Raw genomic sequence first — 26,460 nt, forward strand, 5'->3', positions numbered from 1 at the left:
TAAGAAGGGAGATATAGAGAGTATAATTGGAGAGGAACCTGGATGATTAGCAAGAAGTTAAACTAAGCTTAAGGGGAAGAGGGAGGAATGGTTTGGGATTGTCCCTGGGATTAAAACTGAGGTCAGCATGAGGATGGGAGCAAAGAAGGGGCTGATACTTTTGCTGAAGGAGGATAAAGAGCATAAGAAAGTGAGTCCCATTGATGAAGGTGAGACTGAAAGTAGATTCTGAGAAGCTGGTGACAGTCAATCTTTATGCATCTGGCACTGAGTAGTGAGGAAGAGAGGCACATCTTTTGGGAGGAGTTGAGTGAGTGCACCAGCAATTTTGATGCAAGGAATCAAATATTAATGGAGGTAGATTTGAATGCAAGACTGGGTGATGTGGTAGTTCAGGGTATAATTTGGGGGGTAATGAGATACCCAATGTAAATGATACTTGTAAACAGATTCTTTAATTGTGTTTCAAAAAAGAATTGGTGACTGGGAAAGTTTAGCTTTAATAAAAGATGTATACACATGTATAAGTAAATGATTACATGCTAATCACTTCATCTTTCCACCTCCAATTTGGTCTCCCACTTCTCGTTCCCTCCACCACTGACACATATATCCTCTTTGTCAATCTTTCCTCACTCATTCTCTCCATGTAACCAAACCATTTCAAAACACCCTCTTCTGTTCTCTCAACCACACTCTTTATATTACCACACATCTCTCTTACCCTTTCATCATTTATTCGATCAAACCACCTCACACCACATATTGTCCTCAAACATCTCATTTCCAACACATCCAACCCCCTCTGCACAACTCTATCTATAGCCCACGTCTCGCAACCATATAACATTGTTGGAACCACCATTCCTTCAAATATACCCATTTCTGCTTTCCGAGATAATGTTCTCGCCTTCCACACATTTTTCAATGCTCCCAGAACTTTTGCCTCCTCCCCCACCCTGTGACTCACTTTCATGGTTCCATCTGCTGCCAAATCCACTCCCAGATATCTAAAACACTTCAATTCCTCCAGTTTTTCTTCATTCAAACTTACCTCCCAAATGACTTTTCCCTAAACCCTACTGTACCTAATAACCTTCCTCTTATTCACATTTACTCTCAGCTTTCTTCTTTCACACACTTTACCAAACTCAGTCACCAGCTTCTGCAGTTTCTCACCTGAATCAGCCACCAGCGCTGTATCATCAGCTAACAACAACTGACTTGCTTCCCAAGCCCTCTCATCCACAACAGACTGCATACTTGACCCTCTCTCCGAAACTCTTGCATTCACCTCCCTAACAACCCTATCCATAAACAAATTAAACAACCATGGAGACATCATGCACCCCTGCCGCAAACCAACATTCAGTGAGAACCAATCATTTTCCTCTCTTCTGACTCGTACACATGCCTTGCATCCTCGATAAAAACTTTTCACTGCTTCCAGCAACTTGCCTCCCTCACCATATATTCTTAATACCTTCCACAGAGCATCTCTATCAACTCTATCATATGCCTTCTCCAGATCCATAAATGCTACATACAAATCCATTTGCTTTTCTAAGTATTTCTCACATACATTCTTCAAAGCAAACACCTGATCCACACATCCTCTACACCTTCTGAAACCACACTGCTCTTCCCCAGTCTGATGCTCTGTACATGCTTTCACCCTCTCAATCAATACCCTCCAATATAATTTCCCAGGAATACTCAACAAACTTATACCTCTGTAATTTGAGCACTCACTTTTATCCCCTTTGCCTCTGTACAATGGCACTATGCATGCATTCTGCCAATCCTCAGGCACTTCACCAAGAGCCATACATACATTAAATATCCTTACCAACCAGTCAACAACAAAGTCACCCCCTTTTTTAATAAATTCCACTGCAATACCATCCAAACCCGCTGCCTTGCTGGCTTTCATCTTCCACAAAGCTTTTACTACCTCTTCTCTGTTTACCAAATCATTCTCCCTAACCCTCTCACTTTCCACACCACTTCAACCAAAACACCCTATATCTGCCACTCTATCATCAAACACATTCAACAAACCTACAACATACTCGCACCTTCTCCTCCTCACATCACCACTACTTGTTATCACCTCCCCATTAGCCCCCTTCACTGATGTTACCATTTGTTCCCTTGTCTTACGCACTTTATTTACTTCCTTCCAAAACATCTTTTTATTCTCCCTAGATTTTAATGATACTCTCTCACCCCAACTCTCAGTTGCCCTATTTTTCACCTCTTGCACCTTTCTCTTGACCTCCTGCCTCTTTCTTTTATACATCTCCCAGTCATCTGTATTATTTCCCTGCAAAAATCGTTCAAATGCCTCTCTCTTCTCTTTCACTAATAATCTTACTTCTTCATCCCACCACTCACTACCCTTTCTAATCTGCCCACCTCCCATGCCTCTCATGCCATAAGCATCTTTTGCATAAGCCATCACTGCTAACCTAGATACATCCCATTCCTCCCCCGCTCCCCTTACGTCCTTTGTTCTCACCTTTTTCCATTCTGTACTCAGTCTGTCCTAGTACTTCCTCACACAAGTCTCTTTCCCAAGCTCACTTACTCTCGCTACTCTCTTCACCCCAACATATCAAAATATCTATTTATATATTTATTATACTTTGTCGCTGTCTCCCGTGTTAGGGAGGTAGTGCAAGGAGACAGACGAAAGAATGGCCCAACCCACCCACATACACATGTATATTCATACAAGTCCACACACGCACATATACATACCTATACATCTCAACGTATACACATATGTACACATAGAGACATATACATATATACACATGTACATAATTCATACTGTCTGGCCTTATTCATTCCCGTCTCCACCCTGCCACACATGAAATGAAAATCCCCTCCCCCGCATGTGCGCAAGGTAGTGCTAGGAAAAGACAACAAAGGCCACATTCGTTCACACTCAGTCTCTAACTGTTATGTATAATGCACCGAAACCACAGCTCCCTTTCCACATCCAGGGCCCAACAGAACTTTCCATGGTTTACCGCAGATGCTTCACATGCCCCGGTTCAATCCATTGACAGCACGTCAACCCTGGTATACCACATCGTTCCAATTCACTCTATTCCTTGCACGCCTTTCACCCTCCTGCATGTTTAGGCCCCGATCACCCAAAATCTTTTTCACTCCATCTTTCCACCTCCAATTTGGTCTCCCACTTCTAGCAACTTGCCTCCCGCACCATATATTCTTAATACCTTCCACAGAGCATTTCTATCAACTCTATCATATGCCTTCTCCAGATCCATAAATGCTACATACAAATCCATTTGCTTTTCTAAGTATTTCTCACATACGTTTTTCAAAGCAAACACCTGATCCACACATCCTCTACCACTTCTGAAACCACACTGCTCTTCCCCAATCTGATGCTCTGTACATGCTTTCACCCTCTCAATCAATACCCTCCCATATAATTTCCCAGGAATACTCAACAAACTTATACCACTGTAATTTGAGTACTCACTCTTATCCCCTTTGCCTTTGTACAATGACACTATGCAAGCATTCTGCCAGTCCTCAGGCACCTCACCATGAGTCATACATACATTAAATATCCTTACCAACCAGTCAACAATACAGTCGCCCCCTTTTCTTTTTATAAATTTCAATGCAATACCATTCAAACCCACTGTCTTGCCGGCTTTTATCTTCCACAAAGCTTTTACTACCTCTTCTCTGTTTATCAAATCATTCTCCCTAACCCTCTCACTTTGCAAACCACCTCAACCAATACACACTATATCTGCCACTCTATCATCAAACACATTCAACAAACCTTCAAAATACTCACTCCATCTCCTTCTCACATCACCACTACTTGTTATCACCTCCCCATTAGCCCCCTTTACTGATGTTCCCATTTGTTCCCTTGTCTTATGCACTTTATTTACCTCCTTCCAAAACATCTTTTTATTCTCCTTAAAATTTAATGATATCCTCTCACCCCAACTCTCATTTGCCCTCTTTTTCACCTCTTGCACCTTTCTCTTGACCTCCTGCCTCTTTCTTTTATATGTGTATGTATATACATATACATACACATACAAAGACATATACATATATATATATATATATATATATATATATATATATATATATATATATACATGTACATATTCATTCCTGTTACTATCTTGCCCCACAGGAAACGGCATTGCTATCCCCCACTTCAGTGAGGTAGCACCAGGAGAAAACAAAAATGGCTACATTTGTTCACACTTAGTCTCTAGCTGTAATGTGCAATGCCCCAAAACCACAGCTTTTTATTTCTTTATGGGGGTTGATATTTAATTATGGAGTGATTTGGGAAGGGTCTAGTGCTGTTGCATGGAAATCAAGTGTGGAGTATGTTGATGTGGGTGGGTCTTTGCTTCAATGTCCTCCACCAAGTATGATGAATACATTATCATCTTTATGTATTTGTCTCTTTCTCTTCATATTCAGTGTGCAGTGTATATCATATCAATGAACAATCACATACAAACAAGTACCAGTAAACGTTAGAAAAATAGGAAATATGATTTATGACTGGAAATAACATCACAAATAAGAAGAATGTTAAACTTTTATTGATAAGTGACCAACGCTTACTGCTGCCCAATTCACCTGGGGGTGGATAGGGGTTTAAGTTGGAGGAAACTATAAAACAGTTCACAAGAAATGAAAAAATTTAAAAAGAATGTAAATTAAAAAAGGACAGAAAATGAAAGGATTTAGAAAACTTCAGAAAGAGAACACAGATGGCTCACTCAAGGATAAAACAGTAACAACAAGTAGGATCCAATTAACCATTAGAGAAACCAGAAGAACCAGAAAAGAAAAATTTTCCATCCTCAATACAAATGCAGAAAGACTGACTTTTCCAGGGGTGTAAGGCAATAAAAAGGAGAAAGAATGCAAAGAAGGATGAAGACTAACATTCCTAAATTTGAGAGGAATAATACTATAAAAATCTGTGAAATCTACACCAAGAGCAAAGAGAGGTGATAATGGAGACTTCCTCAAAGCTTCTAAGTTTCTAAAACAGAATGATGACATGGAGAGTGAACAGTTCTTTGAGAGATGTTGGTATAGAACCAGAGGAGATCATAAAATTAAGCAAGAAATGGAAAAAAAAATGTGAGGAAGTACCTATATAGAACATGAGTGGTGGATGAATGGAATGAAATGACAGGAGACATGGTTAATACTGACAGTCTACAGAAATTTAAGAAGCTGTATGATAAAGAATGTTCAACAGACTGGGCTCCACAAGTGCAAAACTCACTATCTGTACAGTGTAAATGAGTAATTACCAGTAATGCTGTTACAATAGACTGAAAAAACACAAAATCAAGTAAATGGCTCAACAGGTGGGGTAAAACTGCAAATGAACTGAGGAATGTCAGAAAAGAGACTGGACATACATGTCAAGCTGGTTCTGAAAGACACACCAATGCCATATGTGACTATTGGGAGAACAAAGGAGGAACAAGAGAGCAATGATGGAAATATAATTGAAAAGTCAACAAAACACTAAAAACTCCTTCATAAATTTGTCAGAGATAAGTTGATAGTAAAAGACCATACAATTATAACTTGGAAGCTCACATGGAAAATTTTACAGACAGAAAAATGAAAGAGAGCCAATGTAGTGTCACTAATAAGAAAAGTGACAGAAATAACTGAGAACTATAAACCAGCATCACTAATTATCCTGGCCTGAAACATAGGAGAGAAAATAATCAGGAAACACAGGGACATTCTTAACTTGCACAAACTATCTACAATGGAACACAAAATGAATTCAGATATAAAAAACTTTCATGACAAATAAGCTGGAATATTATAAAAGAACTAGCAATACCCTAAAAAAGGGATGGATAAGTGGAATGTGTATTCTTGGACAGCAATAAATTCATTTGTACTGCCCCAGACAAAAGAAATAGGATGAAGCAAATATTCCAAGCTGGGGTCAGAGCAGGCCAACTCTCATGGATGTAAAGTTGACTAACAGCAAAAGAACAGAGAATGTAAGTCAGGGGACCCTTCTCCAGTTGGGCAAGGGTGACAAACAGGGTTCCTCAGGGCTTTGTGCTCTGGCCACTTTAGTCCAACAAATAGGGTTCCTCAGGGCTTTGTGGTGCTCTGGCCACTTTTGCCTGAGAAATAGGTTACTTAGGACTTTGTGCGGTGGCCACTACTATTTTTCAACAATGTAAATAAAATGATAATCATGGCAGAATCATACCTGAACAAGTCTGTTGAGTGTGCCAAAATTATGTAGAATTGCAAAGTAACATCAGAGAGACATAAACAAGATGCAACAGTGGTTAGAGATATGGATGAAGAAACTTAACCCTGAAAACAGAGTCATGAAGTTGATAAGGGGGTTTGAACACTTCACAATGCAAGTATCATACCAGAGGAAACAAATTCATGAGTCATCTAGTTATCTAGGAGTTGACATCAAGTTGAACTTGTCAACAAAACATGTGAGAAGGATTATGTGTAAGTCACTCTATATTTCAATCATCAAAATTGCCTTTAAGTATTTGGACAGAGAAGTGAACATCAGTATATATACAACACATTTACCTTTAGATGGAATATGCCATAAAAGTCTGTACTTCAGTGGAATGAGCTAAAAAGACAAAAAAGAAGCCCTAAATCTGCCCACTCTGAATGTCATAAGAATATAAGGAGACATGAAGACTGCAAAGAGTACAAGTTCCTATGAAGCCATAATGAAATTAACATACAATAGTTGTATGAAGTTGAAGGAGAATTCAGAATATGAAGGCATCACTATTAGTTGGACAAGAACAGTGTATGGAGGGACATGATGCACTTCTTCAGCAACATGTCTGTGGATACATGGAACAAGCTAAGTGGAAAAAATAAATGCAAAGAACGCTGGAAGATCCAAAAACCTACATGATGAAAATATAAGAATAAGACATGGGATCCCATTAGTGCTGAGTTCCTCCCTGTAGGTAATACATAGAATATGCTAAGTAATGAGATTGTGAATACACAGTATAAAAAACTGTTAAAGTTACACAACATTACAGATTGTTTAAGAGATAGTGTTCTACAAATGTAGAACTCCATCCAAATATAATGCAAAAGGTTAATTACACAAAACACAAGAGTGCATTACGCCATATACTGTATAAAAGGATTATCATACAAAATTACACAGACATACAAGACACACAAAAAAACATTCACACAGTGATAATGCAAGACATAAACTAAACCAGTCACAATTAGAAAGAAAGAATGTCAAACAATCAATATGATATTCCCATACCTGCACTGGGAATCTAAAAATAGGAAAGACATTTGCATGTAGTTTCATATGAAGCCTCAAAATATCTGGCAGACCACTATCCGTGGATGCACTGTAACTACAAAAAGAGAGAATCATTAGTGAAAGAGATGAAATCACTGTGATAACATAGTACTTTTGTTTCTCCCACAGCAGAGCTCTCAAGGATGACCATGGTCGCCTGATCTATTATTTCTACTGCATGAAAAGTGAAAGAATGATTTAGATACATTCTTACAAGATGGTTGATGACAGATCACTGATAGCTACAAAATTATGAATACTGTCAAATTAAACGTAGACACAAACATGCATAATCACAAAAGCATACTGTCAAGTCTACCATCCTCCCTAACCACAGATACAGGTAGAAGATACACACAAAAATACAAAGACAGACAATAAGATAGGCACAAGCACACTGACAGACAGACAAACACATACAGACAAAAACACAAGCAGACTGACATACACACGCATATTTTCATTTTCATTTATGATATCCATGGACTAATTTCTATGAACTGAGTGTTGATGTTACATACAACCTTTCTAAAGGCCCTTGCACACCAAGGGTGTACTAAGGAAATGTATACTCCTTTGGAGTGAGAAGTTCTTTGACGATACTCTACTCCTAAAGATACAGCCTCACCAAAGGTGACAGTTCACTCATGACGTAGCCTTCAGCAGGCAGAGTCCAGTAACAACTAAAATATACACATATATATATGTATACAGCCCTGGGGATAGGGCAGAAAGAAGTTTACCAATGTACTGCTTGTATCTTAGAAGGCAACTAATGTGGTTGGGTGCTGGAAACCCTCGCTTAATGTATTTCAGTTTCTAAAAGATGGAACAGAATAAGGAGCCAAGCGAATGGTGCTCATCCCCCTCAACGATAAAGCTGCTCCTCAATGTGTGTGGATTGACCTACATGAGAAGAAAGACAAAGATGAGATAGGTAGTATGTTGATGGAAAGAAACATGGATGTTCTAGCTCAGAGTGAAACAAAGCTCAAGGGTATGAGGGATGAATGGACTGGGAAGGTTGTAGCGGCCAAGTCGTGAGTTTGTGAGAAAGCTAGAAAACTAAGCACAGGTAGCACTACTGCTAAAGTGGAACTTATGGGAATGTGTGAAAGAATGTAAGCAAAATAAGTGAACTCCAGACTGATGTGGGTAAAACTGAAATTGGATCACAAGAGATGTGTGAGTATTATCAGCATTTATGCACCAGGCCACAAGAAGAAATATGAAGCAAAGGAAGTGATTTGGGGGCAGCTTAGGGAGTGTGTCAGCAGTTTTGATGCAAAAGACAGGGTGATTTAAATAAAAAAAAAATTGTTGTGACAGGTGATGGTATACTGAGGGGGCATGAGGGATGCAGTACAATAACGGGAGATGGTGAACAGCTTGTGGAGTTCTGTGCTGAAAAAGAATGGTGATTGGGAATACCTGGTTCAAGAGGAAAGATGGTAAATGAGCATTATTAGATTATATACTATGTGGTTGGTGTGCAAAAAAAAGACTCTTGGATGTGAATGTGCTGAGGAGCAGAGGTTCGTCGAAAAGGAATTATTTGGGTGAGAAACGAACTTGGAAATGAGACTTAATGTGAAGAAATATATCAGGAAAGACTGAGTGAAGAATGGCAAGAGGTGAGACTAAACAATACTAAGGGAGTAGACAAGGAATGGGAGGTATTTAGGGAAACAGAGCTGACATGTACAAAAGAAGTGTGTGGCACTTGAGAGGTGGGCAGGTAAGAAAGGGTGGTGAAAGGAGGTATGATGAAACAAAGTTATTAGAAAGAAAGAAAAGAAAGACATATGGGTGTGAGTGATTAGTTGTGCAAAAGAAAGCAACAGGAGATCAAAAGAAAGGTGAAGGGGCTGAAAAAGAGGACAAAAGGGAGCTGGGGTGAGTGAATATCAGCAAACATAAAAGAAAATAAGATTTTTGGTAAGAGGTTGACAGAGTGAGTAAAAAGAGAACAAATGGGCAGATCAGTGAAGGGGGAAAATGTGGAAGTGGTAACAGACAAGGACGAAGTGGGGAGATGGAAAGAATATATCAAAGGACTGTTGACTGTGTTTGATGATAGGGTGGCACATGTAGGGTGTTTGGGCAGGGGAGGTATGTAAAATGAGAGTCACAGGAAGTCGTTTGAGGTAGAGAGAAGAGGGGGTGAAAGCCTTGTGGAAGATGAAATGTGCTAAGGTGGCTGAAGCTGATGTGATTTCAGTTGAATTTCGTGGGTGACTGTGTAGTTGATTGTTTAGAGTCAGGATTTCTAATGTATGTATGGATCACAGTTAGGTGCCTGAGGATTTGCAGAAAGCATTTATGGTGCCACAGCATAAAGCAAGGAGGAAAAAGGTTAGTGTTCAGGGTTATAAGTTTGCTAACCTGCTAAGATGTAAGGGAGAGTGGTGAGTGAGAGGGTGGAGGCATGTAATGAGCATCAGATAAAGGAAAAACAATGTGGTTTTAGGAGTGACAGAGGATGTGTGGACCAGAAGTATGCTTTGAAGAATATTTGTGAAAAATACATATTGAGAAACACAAGAATTTGTATTAGGCATTTAATAATTTATAGACAAAGAGTGGTTGGCCAATTTCATAGTTGGCTGCCATGCCAGAGTCTATCACAATGACTTCATCTCTGAAACACTAAAACTCTATGATGGCGTTCCCTAAGATGCAGTTCTTTCTCCAACATTCTTCAATTTCTTCCTACACAACTTCCCATAACCTCAAGCAAAACTCAACATGAGGATCCTTTCATATGCAGACAACATAATCATATCATACACCCTAACATCACAGTAGTAACATCAAAATGCAGCACTCCATTCCAAAAATGGAACAAAGGCTCACCCCAAACAAAATTTCTGCATCTTCATAGAAGTCTTATCACTTTTTTACACCAGACAGACATGAATAACTGCTCACACCCTCCAGTCACCTCGAATGGACATTGTCTCCTACTGAACAAAACATCAACATTCTAGGAATCTCATACAACACAACACATTCACTCCCAAAAGAATAACATAAAAAAAAAGCAACAGTGAAACTAAATTCCCTCAAAACACTAATTGGAACCAGATTTGGATAAGAAAAATAATCCCTCAACATCTTATACAAACAATTCATCTGCTGCACTTAAAAATATGCCTCTGACTGGTCATCAACCATTCCAAAAGCAAATATAACAAAGCCCCAAACCACACAAAATAGTGCACCCAGTACAACCACTACTGCCTAGCCACCACAATCACTCAACACCTTAACAATGAAACAAAAGACCCTAACAATACAGAACCACCTCAACATGCTTAGCATGCACTACTATGTAACAGTACAAGTCCCTTTCCACCCAAGCCACCAGTCATCAACTCCCATGTAGAAATAATAAGCTTTCCTTTGCCTTGCACTTCAATAACCTCTAAAACCCCCTACCCCAAATATAACAATGATAAAACACAGGCACACTGAAATAACCTGATAAGCACTAAAACGCTGATGTCCCTACTCAATTTTAAACTCCATCCCACCAAACATACACTCATCAGAAACTACACTCCCCAGAAATCACAAATCACACTCCTGTTTATGCTCTGCCCATCACCCATCAATACAACACTACAAACATCATCTGCTTCCCTATAATGCAACTACCATAATGAAGACAATGAGCACTACTTAACAGCCCTGCATTCTCTGCACAAAGATGCACTCACAATACCAAACACTTTTAGACCTCTGGTCCTATCTGCTGGGTGTGACCTGCTTCCTGAGTGATGTAGGTGCCTTATAAGAATATCTGGGAATCCTGGGGTTTATATGTACATATGTGGGTGAGGAATGGGATGCATTTAGGGAAGCAGTGATGGGATGTGCAAAAGATGCATGTGGCATGAGAAAGGCGGGAGGTGGGCAGATTAGAAAGGGTAGTGAGTGGCAGGTTGAAGAAGTAAAGTTGTTAGTGAAACAGAAAAGAGAGGCATTTGGATGATACTTGCAAGGGAGTGCAAATGACTGGGAGATGTATAAAAGAAAGTGGCAGGAGGTCAAGAGAAAGATGCAAGGGTTGACAAAGAGGGCAAATGAGAGTCAGGGTGAGAAAGTATCATTAAACTTTAGGGAGAATAAAAAGATGTTTTGGAAGGGGGTAAATAACGTGCATAAGATAAGAGAACAAATGGGAACATCAGTGAAGGGGGAACATGAGGAAATAATAATATGTAGTGATGAAGTGAGGAGATGGAGTGAATATTTTGAAGGTTTGTTGAATGTATTTGACGACAGAGTGGCAGATATATGGTGTTTTGGTTGAGGTGGTGTGCAAAGTGAAAGGGTCAGGGAGAATGGTTTGATAAACAGAGAAGAGGTAGTGAAAGCTTTGCAGAGGATGAAATCCAGCAAAGCAGAGGGTTTGGATGGTATTGCAGTAAAATCTATTAAAAGAAGGGGGTGAATCTGTTGCTGATTGGTTGGTAAGGATATTCAATGTATGTATGGGTAATAATGAAGAGCCTGAGGATTGGTGGAATACATGCATAGTGCCATTGTACACAGGCAATGGGGATAAAGGTGAGTGTTCAAACTACAGAAGCATAAGTTTGTTGAGTATTCCTGGGAAATTATGTGGGAGGGTATAGACTGACAGGGAGAAGGCATGTACAGTACAGAGCATCAGACTGGGGAGAGCAGAGTTGTTTCAGAAGTGGGAGAGGATGTGTGGATCAGGCATTTGCTCTGAAGAATGTATGTGAAAAATACTTAGAAAAAAGATGGATTTGTATGAAGCATCTATGGATCTGGAGAAGGCAATGATAGGGTTGACAGAGATGCTTTGTGGGAGGTAAGCTGCTAGAAGCAGTGAAATTTTTTTTTACCAAGGATGGAAGGCATGTGCACAAGCAGGAAAAGATGAGAGTGACTGGTTCCCAGAGAATGTCGGTCTGTGGCAGGGATGTGTGATGTCCCCATGGTTCTTTAATTTGCTTATGGATGGGGTGGTTAGGGAGGTAAATGTAAGAGTTTTGGAGAGGGGTGAGTATGCAGTCTGTTGGAAATGAGAGGGCCTGGGAAGTGAATCAGTTGTTTGTTGATGATACACCTCTAGTGGCTGATTCAAGAGAAAAACTGCAGAAGTTGGTGACTGACTTTGGAAAAGTGTGTGAAAAGAGAAAGTTAAGAGTAAATGTGTATAACAGAAAGGTTATTAGGTTCAGAAGGGTTGAGGGGCAAGTTAATTGGGATGTAAGTTACAATGGAGAAAAATTGGAGGAAGTGAAGAGTTTTAGACATCTGGGAGTGGACTTAGCAGTGAATGGAACTATGGAAGCTGAAGTGAGTCACAGGGTGGGGGAGGGGAGCGAAGGTTCTGGGAGTGATGAAGAATGTGTGGAAGGATAGAACGTTATCTCGAAGAGCAAAAATGGGTACGTTTGAAGGAATAGTAGTTCCAGCAATGTTGTTTGGTTGCAAGGCATGGGCTATAGATAGGGTTGTACAAAAGGAGAGTGGATGCATTGGAAATAAAATGTTTGAGGGCAATATGTGGTGTGAGGTGGTTTGATCGGGTACATAATTAAAGGGTAAAAGAGATGTTTGGAAATGAAAAGTGTATGGCTGAAAGAGCAGAAGAGGGTGGGTTGAAATGATTTGGACATATGGAGAGAATGAGTGAGAAAAGATTGACAAAGAGGATATATGTGTCAGAGGTGGAGGGAACTAGGAGAAGTGGAAGACTAAATTGGAGGTAGAAGGTTAGAGTGAAAAAGATTTTGAGTGATCGGAGCCTAAACATACAGGAGAGTGAGAGGTGTGCAAGGAATAGAGTGATCTGGAACAATGTGGTATACCAGAGTTGACTTGCTGTCAACAGACTGAACCAAGATAGACTGAACCAAGGAATGTGAAATGTCTGGGGTAAACCATATATAAACACAAACAACACACCATACCTTACTTTTCTACCCCAGGAATCCCTTATATCCTTATGAGGCTCCTGCAGCACTTAGGAAGCTGACCACATTCACTTATCGGGTGTTGTGATGATGTATGTAAGTTTATGTGCAGGTAGTACTTGGCAATTATTCAGTAGGTGCTTTGTGTCTTAATGGTAGCTGCATTGTAGGCAGGAAGGGTCTTGGGATATGTTGAAACAGTGTTTGCAATGTTGTACTGTTTGGTGATGTCCAGAGCATTATTGGAAGGGTGTGACTTGTGTTTGTCTAGGAAGTGTAGTTTTTGATGAGCGTAAGTCCAGAGGAGTGGAGTCTAAGATTGAATTGGGAAGTCAGTTGTTTGGTCCTTGCTTGGTAACCTGAGAGTGTTTGTGTTTTGTCAGTGTTTTATTTGTTGGGGGTAGGAAAATCAGTGAGCTGAGGTTACTGAAGTGTGAGGCAGGGGTAAATCCCTAACCACAGAGTGTTTAGGGATGGAGGGGTCTAGCACTAATGCATACAACTAAGTCCTAAGCATGTTGAGGTGGGACTGCATTGGGAGGATCTTTTGTTTCATTATGAAGGTGCTGAATATTTGTAGTTCCAAGGCAGCCAGTTCTGAAAACACTTTTTTTGATTGGTTTGTAGCTTTATTATAATGCTTCTGAGGGGGAGAAGGACCAGGCAGATCAGGCATAGTTAAAAGGGGAGCAGATGAATTGTTTATATAGGATGATGAGGGATTCTTTTTCTTGTCCAAATCTTGTGCTACTTAGGGTTCTAAAGGCATTTAGTTTGATTGTTGCTTTTGTGATGATGATATTAATGCGGGGAGTGAACATTATGTGTGTCATAGTTGACACCTAGAAAGGTTGGTGTTTTGCTCAAAGGGAGTGAATGTCCATTCAAGGGGACTGGAAGGTGTAAGCAAGATTCATGTCTGTCAGGGGTTCAGAAAGTGATTGAAGATAACTATGGGGATGCTGACATTCTGTTCTCAGTATGCCACTGTTAAAACTGTGTAAAGTTGTACTCCATGTTTGACGTTGCTACTGTGGGGTCAGGGTGTTGTGAAGTGACTGTGAGGTTGTATGCATATGAAAGGGCCTTCATGTTGAGGTTCACCTGAGGTAATATGAGGTTGTGTGGGAAAAGACTGAAGACAGCTGGACTCACTGAAGAGTGTAAGTGTTGTAGAAGTGAAGCCAATGTGAGTACCTGTGGCATGGTGGCCAGCTATGAAATTGGCCAACCATTTTTTGTCATCAATGTGGAGGGTGGTGTCATTTTTTTTCATGTGTGTGTGTGTGATGTGTCAAGGGACAGACAGTGTCAATGTATTGTTGATGTCTACTGCCAACAGACATGCTGTTTCCCACATCAGTGAGGTAGTGATAGGAATGTATGAAGAAAAGGCCTCATTTGTTCACATCCATTCTCTATTTGTCATGTGTAATGCAACTTAACCAAAGCTCACTAATGACAATCAGGCCCCAAAGACCTTTCAATTATTTATTCTGGCTGCTTCACATGCCCTGCTTTAGTCCAACCACAGAATGTAGCCCCAAGCAAATTATATCACTCCACATCACTCTGTCCCTTGCACACAAGTCACTGTCCTTCATGTTCAGGCCCCAACCACTCAGACTCCTTTTCACTTCCATCCTCTCATCTCTAGTTTGGCCTCCCACTTCTTCAGCTCTCTCAACTACACTGTTCTGATTACCCACATCAGTGAGGTAGTGATAGGAATGTATGAAGAAAAGGCCTCATTTGTTCACATCCATTCTCTATTTGTCATGTGTAATGCAACTTAACCATAGCTCACTAATGACAATCAGGCCCCAAAGACCTTTCAATTATTCATTCTGGCTGCTTCACATGCCCTGCTTTAGTCCAACCACAGAATGTAGCCCCAAGCAAATTATATCACTCCACATCACTCTGTCCCTTGCACACAAGTCACTGTCCTTCATGTTTAGGCCCCAACCACTCAGACTCCTTTTCACTTCCATCCTCTCATCTCTAGTTTGGCCTCCCACTTCTTCAGCTCTCTCAACTACACTCTTCTTATTACCACAATTGCTCTTTTACTCTTTTATCGTATACTTAATCAAACCATCTCACATGACATACTGTTCTCAAACATCTAATTTCCAACCCATCCACATTTCTCCACACTTTCATCTACAGCCTATGCTTCACATTCATACAACAATGTTGGGATTCCTATATTTTTCAAACGTACCCCTTTTAGCCCTCCCAGATACCAACCTATCTTTCCCCCAAAATCCTCAGTGCTCCCAGAACCTTTGCTTCCTCATCCACTCTATACACACACATTACACATGACAGCTAGAGACTGAGTGTGAATGAATGTGGCCTTTTTTGTCTTTTCCTGGCACTACCTTGCTGAAGTGTGTGTGTGTGTGTGTGTGTGTGTGTGTGTGTGCTATTTCATGTGTGGTGGGGTAGTGACAAGAATGGATGATGGTAAGTATGAATATGTACATGTGTATATATGTATATGTCTGTGTATGTATATTGATGTATATGTGCGTGTATGGGCATTTATGTATATATATGTATATATATATATATATGGCTGATTCATGTGAGAAACTGCAGAAGCTGGTGACTGAGTTTGGTAAAGTGTGTGGAAGAAGAAAGTTAAGAGTAAATGTGAATAAGAGCAAGGTTATTAGGTACAGTAGGGTTGAGGGTCAAGTCAATTGGGAGGTGAGTTTGAATGGAGAAAAACTGGAGGAAGTGAGGTGTTTTAGATATCTGGGAGTGGATCTGTCAGCGGATGGAACCATGGAAGCGGAAGTGGATCATAGGGTGGGGGAGGGGGCGAAAATTTTGGGAGCCTTGAAAAATGTGTGGAAGTCGAGAACAGTATCTCGGAAAGCAAAAATGGGTATGTTTGAAGGAATAGTGGTTCCAACAATGTTGTATGGTTGCGAGGCGTGGGCTATGGATAGAGTTGTGTGCAGGAGGATGGATGTGCTGGAAATGAGATGTTTGAGGACAATGTGTGGTGTGAGGTGGTTTGATCGAGTAAGTAACGTAAGGGTAAGAGAGATGTGTGGAAATAAAAAGAGCGTGGTTGAGAGAGCAGAAGAGGGTGTTTTGAAATGGTTTGGTCACATGGAGAGAATGAGTGAGGAAAGATTGACCAAGAGGATATATGTGTCGGAGGTGGAGGGAACGAGGAGAAGAGGGAGACCAAATTGGAGGTGGAAAGATGGAGTGAAAAAGATTTTGTGTGATCGGGGCCTGAACATGCAGGAGGGTGTAAGGAGGGCAAGGAATAGAGTGAATTGGAGCGATGTGGTATACAGGGGTTGACGTGCTGTCAGTGGAGTGAATCAGGGCATGTGAAGCGTCTGGGGTAAACCATGGAAAGGTGTGTAGGTATGTATATTTGCGTGTGTGGACGTGTGTATGTACATGTGTATGGGGGAGGGGTTGGGCCATTTCTTTCGTCTGTTTCCTTGCGCTACCTCGCAAACGCGGGAGACAGCGACAAAGTATAAAAAAAAAAAAAAAAAAAAAAAAAAAAAAAATATACATATGGGCATTTATGTATATGAGTGGTTGGGCCATTCTTCATTTGTTTCCTGGCACTACCTTGCTGATGTGGGAAACAGCAATTAATGGCCCAACCCACCCACATACACATGTATATACATACACATCCACACACAGCACATATACATATCTATACATCTCAACGTATACATATATATACACACACACAAACATATCCATATATACACATGTACATAATTCATACTGTCTGCCCTTATTCATTTCTGTCACCACCCCACCACACATGAAATGAAAACCCCCTTCCCCCGCATGTGCGTGAGGTAGCGCTAGGAAGAGACAACAATGGCCACATTCGTTCACACTCAGTCTTTAGCTGGCATGTATAATGCACTGAAACCACAGATCCCTTTCCACATTCAGGCCCCACAAAACTTTCCATGGTTTACCCCAGATGCTTCACATGCCCTGGTTCAATCCATTGACGGCACATCGACCCCAGTATACCACATCGTTCCAATTCACTCTATTCCTTGCACACCTTTCACCCTCCTGCATGTTCAGGCCCCTGATCACTGATCTATAAATGCCACATAAAAATCCATCTGCTTTTCTAAATATTTCTCACACATTCTTTAAAGCCAACACCAGATCCACAAATCCTCAACCACTTCTGAAACCACACTGCTCTTCCACAATCTGATGCTCCATAGATGTCTGTACCCTCTAACTTAACAGGTACACTCAACAAAATTATACCTCTGTAGTTTGAAGACTCACCTTTATCCCCCTTTCCTTTACACAATAGCACTATACATGCATTCTGCCAATCCTCAAGCATCTCACCAAGATCCATACATACACTGAATACCCTTAGCAATCAATCAACAACATAGTAACCCCATTTCTTAATAAATTCAAGAGAAATACTATTCACTCCAGCCACCATTCCGCATTTCATCTTATTCAACACTTTCACCAGCTCTTTTCTCTTCATCAAACCACCCTCCATGACTCTCTCACTTTGCATACCACCCTGACCAAAACATCCTACCTCTACCACTCTATCATCAAACACATTTAACAATCCTTTAAAATACTCATTCCATCTCCTCCTCACTTCATCACTACCTGTCATCACTTCCCCATCTGCCCTTTTCACTGATGTTTCCATTTGTTCTCTTGTCTTGTGCACATTATTTACCTCCTTTCAAAACATCTCATTCTCCCGAAAGTTTACTGATACTCTCTCACCCCAAATTTCAATTGCCATCCTTTGCAACCCCTGCACCTTCCTATTGGTCTCCTGTCACTTTCTCTTATATATCTCCCAATCATCTACACTCCTTCTTTGTATTTACTACCCAAATGCCTCTCTTTTCTCTTTCACTGGCAACTTTACTTTTTCACCCCATCACTCACTACCATTTCTAATCTACCCACCTCCCATCTCTCGCATGCCACATGCATCTCTTGCTGCTCCCTTAAATACCTCCCGTTCCTTACCAACTACCCTTGTTTCATTTACTCTCACCTTTTGCCATTCTACACTCAATCTCTCCTGGTATTTCTTCACACAAGTCTCTTTTCCAAGCTCACTTACTCTTACCACTCTCCTCTCCCAACACTGTTTCCTCTTTTTTGAAAGTATTTACAAATCTTCACCCTCACCTCCACATGACAGTGATCTGACATTCTGCCAGCTGCCCCCTCTCAGCACACATCTAAAAGTCTCTCTTTTACATGCCTATTAATACATTTGTCATTCAACAATGTCCGCTGACCATCTCCTACTCACATACATACACTTGTGTATTTATATATTTCTAAACCAGGTATTACCAGTCACCATTCCTTTTTCAGCACAAAACTCCACATGCTCTTCACCATTTCCACTTACAACACTGAATACCCCCATGTGCCCTAATTATACCCTTAACTGCCATGTTTCTTACCTTTGCATTCAAATCACCCATCACTAATAACCAGTCTCATTCATTAAAACTGCTGACACACTCACTCAACTGCTTCCAAAATACTTGCCTCTCATGATCTTTCTTCTTGTGACCAGGTGCATAGGCACCTGGTGAAAAGCTTAAGGATTTGTGTGATGAATAAAGACTGGTGATTGCGAATATCTGGTTTAAAAATAGAGATATACACAGGTATGTGAGTAGGAGAGATGGTCAAAGGGCATTACTGGATTATGTATTAATTGATAGGTGTGTAAAAGAGAGATTTTTGGATGTAAAGGTGCTGAAAGGGGCAGTTGCTGGGATGTCTCATCACTATCTTGAGGAGGCAAAGGTGAAGCTTTATAGAGGACTTTCAAAAAAAAAAGAAGAGAGAATGTCAGGGAGAATACAGTGGTGATAGTAGGTAAGCTCGGAGAGGAGACATGTGAAAAAATACCAGGAGAGATTGAGTGTCGAATAGCAAAAGGTGAAAGCAAATGGAGTGAGGGGAGTGGGTGAGGAAAGGGATGTATTTAGGGAAGCAGTCATGGCATGTGCAACATATGCATGTGGCATGATAAAAGTGGGATGTGGACAGATTATAAATAGTACTGAGCAGTGGGATGAAGAAGTAAAGTTGCTCGTGAAAGGGAAAAAAAAAAAAAGGTATTTGGATGGTACTTAAATGGAAGGAGCACAAATGACTGGGAGATGTATAAGAGAAAGCAGCAGGAGGTCAAGAGGATGATGCTTCAATGGCTTGGGGCCTAAACATGCAGGAGAGTGTGAGGAGTGCAAGGGAAAGAGCAACCTGGAGCAGTGAAGTTTACAGGGGATGACATGCTGTCAGTGGTCATGTGAAGTGGTCAGAAGTAACCACAGAAAGGTCAGTGGGGCTTGACTGTGGATATGGAGCTCTGGTTTCAGTGAAATAAACATACAAACAACAGGGCGAATGTTAGCATAAGTAGCAAATGAGACCATTTCTTCGTCTATTCCTGGAACTACTTCACTGATGTGGGAAATAGTTTATATGAATGAAAAAAAAAGTATGCTTACAAAATCCTGAACTTGATTAGTTAATCTCAAGCTACATCACTTTTGAAGCGACAGTTTTTGGATGAAGCAATCTCTAAACTTATAAGAACAATTTTAGCAATTTCCACTTAGTGATTATCTTATAATCATAAAGGTTAAGTGGTTAAAAACCACTTTAGAGAACTACCTACCTGTTATTCTATGACTGTAATACTGTGAATCATACTACTAAACAAATTCAACACATGCTTCTTATCATGACAAATCCACTCAAACCTTACCATCCTTTTCCTCATCCTCTGTTAAACATGAAAAGAAAATAATAATAAAAATATAACCAAATTCCTCAGTATTTCTAATCATATCTATCATTAGAATGTAATCTGAACTATGGCACAGATGCCAAAGTAATACAATTTAGGCCAAAATCTAAATTATAGAGAGAAGAGGAAGGTCTGGTTGCAACATAATTTCATTGTTTGAAATAATGTTCCTGTCAGTTAGCTTCAAATGCAGCCTAATGCTTACTATATGATCTACACTTCCCTGATACAATTAGTAACCCTTTCAATGCAATATTTTGTGAATAAATAAAATGTTGAATCTGACTAACAAAGGGAGCTCATGACATTACAAAGAAAAGCATTATACCACTGCTCTAAAAGTACTAAACTAACAAACCTGGTGGCTTTTATATCATATTTAGTTCACTACATTAAAAACTGAAATGTGGCAATTAACCTCTTTTTTTTGGAAACTCCCAATTAAAAACTCTCCAAATGATTACAGTACACTAATTGAAGATCATACAATCGCTGTACTGCCTTTCCACCACTTGTAATCTAAATCAAATAGATGCATGTTTCCTCTATATTCATGTTATTCTGAACAACTAAAATTTAATTTGATCTTATCATAAATCATCAACTTTAACCCAAAATGCTCACCTTGTGATTCCTTAAAACAACTACTGTGTGCTAATATTCTTCATTGTTTCAATATCCTTTATCTTATACTCCTATACTACTGACGGAAATATATGTGAGTCTCACAAAAAAGAATCTACTCATTTCTAAACACAATTGCTTCTCCTGACTTAATAAGATGGTTTTACGAACAAATGAAAAGTGTCATTTGCACATATCTGCTCTCTATACTTACCTCCAGCTTTAAGAGTTCCTTCTATCTTTATGAGGCTCCTGTAGCATTCAGGAAGCTGGCTACATCCATTAGCTGGGACCATAAGTCATAAAGTGATGTAATGCTGTGTGTGTATCTATGTGCAGGGTACCTGAGCAGTAAGTGTTTGGGTTCTTCTTTATGGTTGTTGCATTGTTGGCATGAGGAGTCTTGGGATATGCTGAAACAGTGCTTGCAGTGGTGTGTGTGTGTGTGTGTGTGTGTGTGTGATGTCCAGTGTAGATAGAAGAGCATGTTTGCCAGGGGAGTGATGTCAGGGGAGTGATTTCAGATGGATTGTGTCTAGTGTGTTGCTTGTCAGGTTAACTCAGTGTAAATGTGTTTTGTCGGTGTTACATTTGCTGGGGGTTGAGGGATCTGCGAGTAAAAGTTACTGAAGTCTTAGGCAGGAGAATGCTTTTTATTTGTACCTGGGGATTGGTACATAGTTATAAAGTGGTTTGGGTGGGAAGGTTCCAGTGCTGTTGCATAGAAATGAGTGCCAAGTATGTAAAGGTGGGACTGTACTGGGAAGCATTTTCTTTCAATATGAAGGTGTTGTCTGTTTGTGGTTGCCAGGTAGCCAGTAATTGTTCTGGGTACACTATTTTAAGCATTTTTGAGGCTTTGTTATAGTTGCCTCTGAGATGGTGGATGACCAGGCAGGTAAGGCATAGTTGAAAGTTTGTAAAAGATCTTGAGGGATTCTTTTCCTCGAGTACGCATCTAATAAATGACAAGACAGAGGATATAATAGGATTATAGTCCATCTATCATCAATAAATCTGCTTTCAGTTTCATGGGACATTATGTGCATACAGCAACCCAAGGCATCCATACAAATTCAGATTTTAAAGGCCACTGTGTACATCTGATGTTCCCCATGGAAACAGTATGTTGCCCTGTCCCTGTCCTTTTTGCTAGCCTGTGTGGTTGGGGGCTAGGGATCTCAGTTCTCCATAAAATTCCCACAAAAGGCACATCAAGCCTTGGACAAAAGAAATGTAACTTGAGACATATTCAACAAGGATTTTGATGAGTTGTTTATGAAGACATACTTAATAATTGATTACAAAGTTCCACTTCAAGGCATGAAATGAAGGTCCGTGCAATTAACCTTTAGTGGGATGTTGAAGCAATCATCAATGCACAACTCTGTTTCTATTTGACCATGCATCAAATCTATTCCCCTATGTCATAGGTGGTTTTTCCTCTCACACTAACACCTTTACTCACACTATCATACACTTTCATTACCTCCTATACAACTTACCAGGTATGCTCAACAAACTTAAACCACTGTAGTTTCAAAATTCAACTTTATCCCCCTTGCCTTTATACAATGGCACTATACATGCATTCTGCCAATTTTCAAGCACTTCACCATGATCCATCAATACAATGAATATCCTTACCAACCAGTCAACAAAAAAGTCACCCACTTTCTCAATAAATCCAACTACAATACCATCCACTCTTGCTGCCTTGCCGCATTTCATCTTACAATGGGCTTTCATCACCTCTTCTCTCTTCACCAATTACTCTCCATGACTCTCTCACTTCTCATATCATCCCAATCAAAACCCTCTAAATCTGCCACTCTATCATCAAACACATCTAACAATCCGTCAAAATACTTACTCCATGTCCTCCTCACTTCATCACCATCTGTTATCACTTCCCCTTTTGCCCCCTTCATCAACATTCCCATTTGTTCTCTTGTCTTTCGCACATTATCTACCTCCTTCCAAAACATCTTTTTATTCTCCCTAAAGATTACTGATACTTGCTTACCCCAGCTCTCATTATTTCAGCACACACTCCACAAGCTTTTCACCATTTCCATCCATAATAATGAATACCCATGCACCCTAATTATAATCTAAACTGCCACACTACTTACCTTTGCATTTAATCATCAATCACTAATACCTTGGTCTCTTACATCAAAACTGCTGACACACTCATCCTACTGCCCCCAAAACACTTGCCTCTCACACTCTTTCTTGTCATGGTAAGGTGCATAAGAACCAATAATCATCCACCTCTCATCACCCACTTTCAGTTTTACCCACAACAATTTAGAATTTCCTTCCTTAAATCTTAACACACTCCTACAACTCCTATTTCTGGAGTAATGCTACTCCTTCCTTAGCTCTAGCCTTCTCAACAACCCCAGATGTTACTCCTAAGACATTTCCAAACCATTCTTCCCCCTTACCTTTGTGCAGTTTCACCCAGGGACAGAACATTCAGGTTTCTTTCCTTACACAAACTACCTCTTTCACCTCTCCTCTCATCTTGGTTACATCCACACACATCTAAACACCCCAATCTGAGACTACCAGGAGGATGAGCAGTCCATGGCTGGCTGTTTCTTGTTTCCTCTTTTAGAAAGTGAAATACAAGAAGGGAAGGGTTTCTGGCCCCCACTCCCACCCCTTTAGTTGCCTTCTACAACATGAAGGGAATACATGGGCAGTATTCTTTCTCCCCTGTACATACATACATACATAAATATATGTATATACACATGTACATATTCATACTTGTTTGCCTTCATCAGTTCCCACCTACTTGCTCGCCTTCATCAGTTCCCAGCACCATCCCGCCCCACAGGAAACAGCATTACCACCCCGTGTCAGTGAAGTAGTGCCAGGAAACAAATGAAAAAAGGCCACATCTGCTCATGTTCATTCTCTAGTTGTTATGTGTAATGCACTGAAACCACAGCTCCATATCAACATCCAGGCCCCACAAACCTTTTCATAGTTTACCCTGGACGTTTCACATGCCCTGCTTCAGTCTATTGACAGCACATCGACCCCAGTATACCACATCGTTCCCATTCACTCCATTCTGTGCATGCCTTTTACTCTCCTACATCTTCATGCCCTGATCGCTCAAAATCTTTTTCACTCCATCCTTCCACCCCTAATTTGGTCTCCCGCTTCTCCTTGTTCCCTACACCCATGAAACATATACCCTCATTGTGAATGAGAGTAAGGTTATTAGGTTCAGCAGGGTTGAGGGACAAGTTAGTTGGGAGGTGAGTTTGAATGAAGAAAAACTGGAGGAACTGAAGTGTTTTAGATACCTAGGAGTTGACTTAGCAGTGAATGGAACCATGGAAGTGGAAGTGAGTCATAGGGTGGGGAAGGGGCGAAGGGTCTGGGAGCAAAGAATGAGTGGAAAGAGAGAATGTTATATAGGAGAGCAAAAATGGGTATGTTTGAAGGAATAGTAGTTCCAACAATATCATATGGTTGCAAGGTATGGGCTATGGATTGGATTGTACGGAGAAGGGTGGATGTGTCAGAAATGTCTGCGGACAATATGTGGTGTGAGGTGGCATGATCAATTAAGTAATGGAAGGGTAAGAGAGATGTGTGGTTGAGAGAGCAGAGGAGGGTGTGTTGAAATGGTTTGGACATATGGAAAGAATGAGTGAGGAAAAGCTGACAAAGAGGATATGCGTGTCAGAGGTGGAGGGAATAAGGAGAAGCAGGTGACCAAATTGGATGAGACAGAATGGAGTAGAAAAGATTATGAGTGATCAGGGCCTGAACATGCAGGAGGGTGAGAGGCGTGAAAGGAATAGAGCGAATTGGAACGATGTGGTATACTTGGGTTGATGTGCTGTCTGTGGAATGAACCAGGGTATATGAAACATCAGAGGTAAACCATGGAAAGGACTATGGGGTCTGAATGTGGATGGGGAGCTGTGGTTTCGATGCACTACACATAACAGCTGAGTGTGAAAGAATGTGGCCTTTTTTGTCTGTTTTCCTGGCACTACCTTACTGATACAGAGGGTGGCACTGGGAATGCATGAAGGCAAGAGAGTATGAATATGTACATGGGTATATATATGTATAAGGCTGTGTATGTGTATACACATAAGTATACTTCACTATTTACATTTCATCTGTTTTCTGTTTTTGTTACACTATATCTTAGTTTACAAGCAAGTTTACTTTACTATTCACTTTGAACCACAGCCTTCTGATCATGAAAGCACAGGGTTTGAGCAATCACATAAGGAGCTGTGTTTCCTCTTATATGGCTTCTGTCCTCCTCACTTTCATCACTCTTGCTGTACACTTCAATCTCACTCTACTCATCAGATGTTTCAGAATGCAAAAAGATTTCCTCCTCATCTGATGATTCATCTAACATAAGCCTTATTTGGAGGCTGTAAATATTCTCAGACATTTATATGGATGGTGGCCTTGTGAGGGTATGTGATATGCTCTGTGGAGTTGATATGCAACTCTCCACCACAATCTCTTGAGGGATACTGAAATCTGAAGGCACCTTCCTTTTATGGATTACCATGTAGAAGCAGTCTATAGAGTGTCAAATACCTAGAAATTCAAATTTTGTTGAGAAAACACATTGCTCAACTGAGGATCATAATACCCTACCATGCTTACCTCAAGCGAGGATAATGGCACCTAAAGAGTGAAGGAGTGTATCAAATGGACTCCAAAATCCAAACACTCACACAAATTGTCAACAATGGTCATACACACAATCTCATCAGCATCCTACAATAAACTTTCATCTGCTTTCCAAACAACTGCCTTTATACTTCTAAGTGTGTTTTACAATCTTTGACAGACATAATTACATCCAACTGCAAGAAATAGTGCAAAACACGATTAGTAACAAACAATGACATCTTTCATATCCCATGGTGAATATACCAGGCAGCAGTTGCTTGAGTAATTGCAGTGTAAGATTTTATTAATCTGAACATGATAGGATGACTGAATATGAGCATATCAAAGCATGTAACAATATCCTACATTAGCCCTTAACTTATCATCTCTTTACGAATTCAAGAGTCCGGTGAATTACTTCAATAAACAGCTACAGAAAGATATTCCCATACCATTTTTATTGGCTTTAGATGCATGTACTATGAGAGCATCTACAGGGCCTCCTCTGATATCAGGACCTTCTTCTCCATCCTTTTTCAAAATCAAATATTCTTTCACATCCAAGAGGTCCAGAGGTCCTTCCTCCTCTTCCTCCTCCACTTCTTCTTCTTTCTTCTCTAACTCTTTCTTCCTGTCTATTTCCACAGACTGATCTTGAATTATGACTTCTTCTGGTTCATCTTTTTCTTGTACTGCTCTTCTGCATATGCTATTTTCAACTCTGGAAATAAAAGTCAAAAGTAAGATTTCTTCAGTCTGCATGCTCAATACTGACATTTTAAACAATACAAATTAGTTTCAAAAAGATTTTAGATATAAGATGAGGAAAGGGGAAATATTTCATGAAATCTCTTTACATAGTTAGTCAATGTATTTAATATGAATTTACAATATGACATATTGAGCTCAATTTCTATAAAGTATGAAATCTGGCATGTTGTAATAATCAGCTCTACAGAAAT

At 40.2% G+C, this 26,460-nt stretch overlaps 1 protein-coding gene across 8 annotated transcripts in view; it reads right to left on the reverse strand.

Annotated features, from left to right (window-relative positions):
• Window positions 1–26,460, reverse strand: part of C3G (C3G guanyl-nucleotide exchange factor) — a 411,105-nt gene that overhangs the window by 28,285 nt on the left and 356,360 nt on the right. For all 8 annotated transcript variants that reach the window (XM_071686026.1, XM_071686024.1, XM_071686028.1 and 5 more), the window contains one exon: window positions 25,951–26,219. In XM_071686026.1, the coding sequence (XP_071542127.1) occupies window positions 25,951–26,219 (269 nt within the window). The remainder of the gene's footprint in view (window positions 1–25,950; window positions 26,220–26,460) is intronic.

The sequence above is a fragment of the Panulirus ornatus genome, chromosome 41 (assembly GCF_036320965.1).
Source record: "Panulirus ornatus isolate Po-2019 chromosome 41, ASM3632096v1, whole genome shotgun sequence".
NCBI classification, from domain to species: domain Eukaryota; kingdom Metazoa; phylum Arthropoda; class Malacostraca; order Decapoda; family Palinuridae; genus Panulirus; species Panulirus ornatus.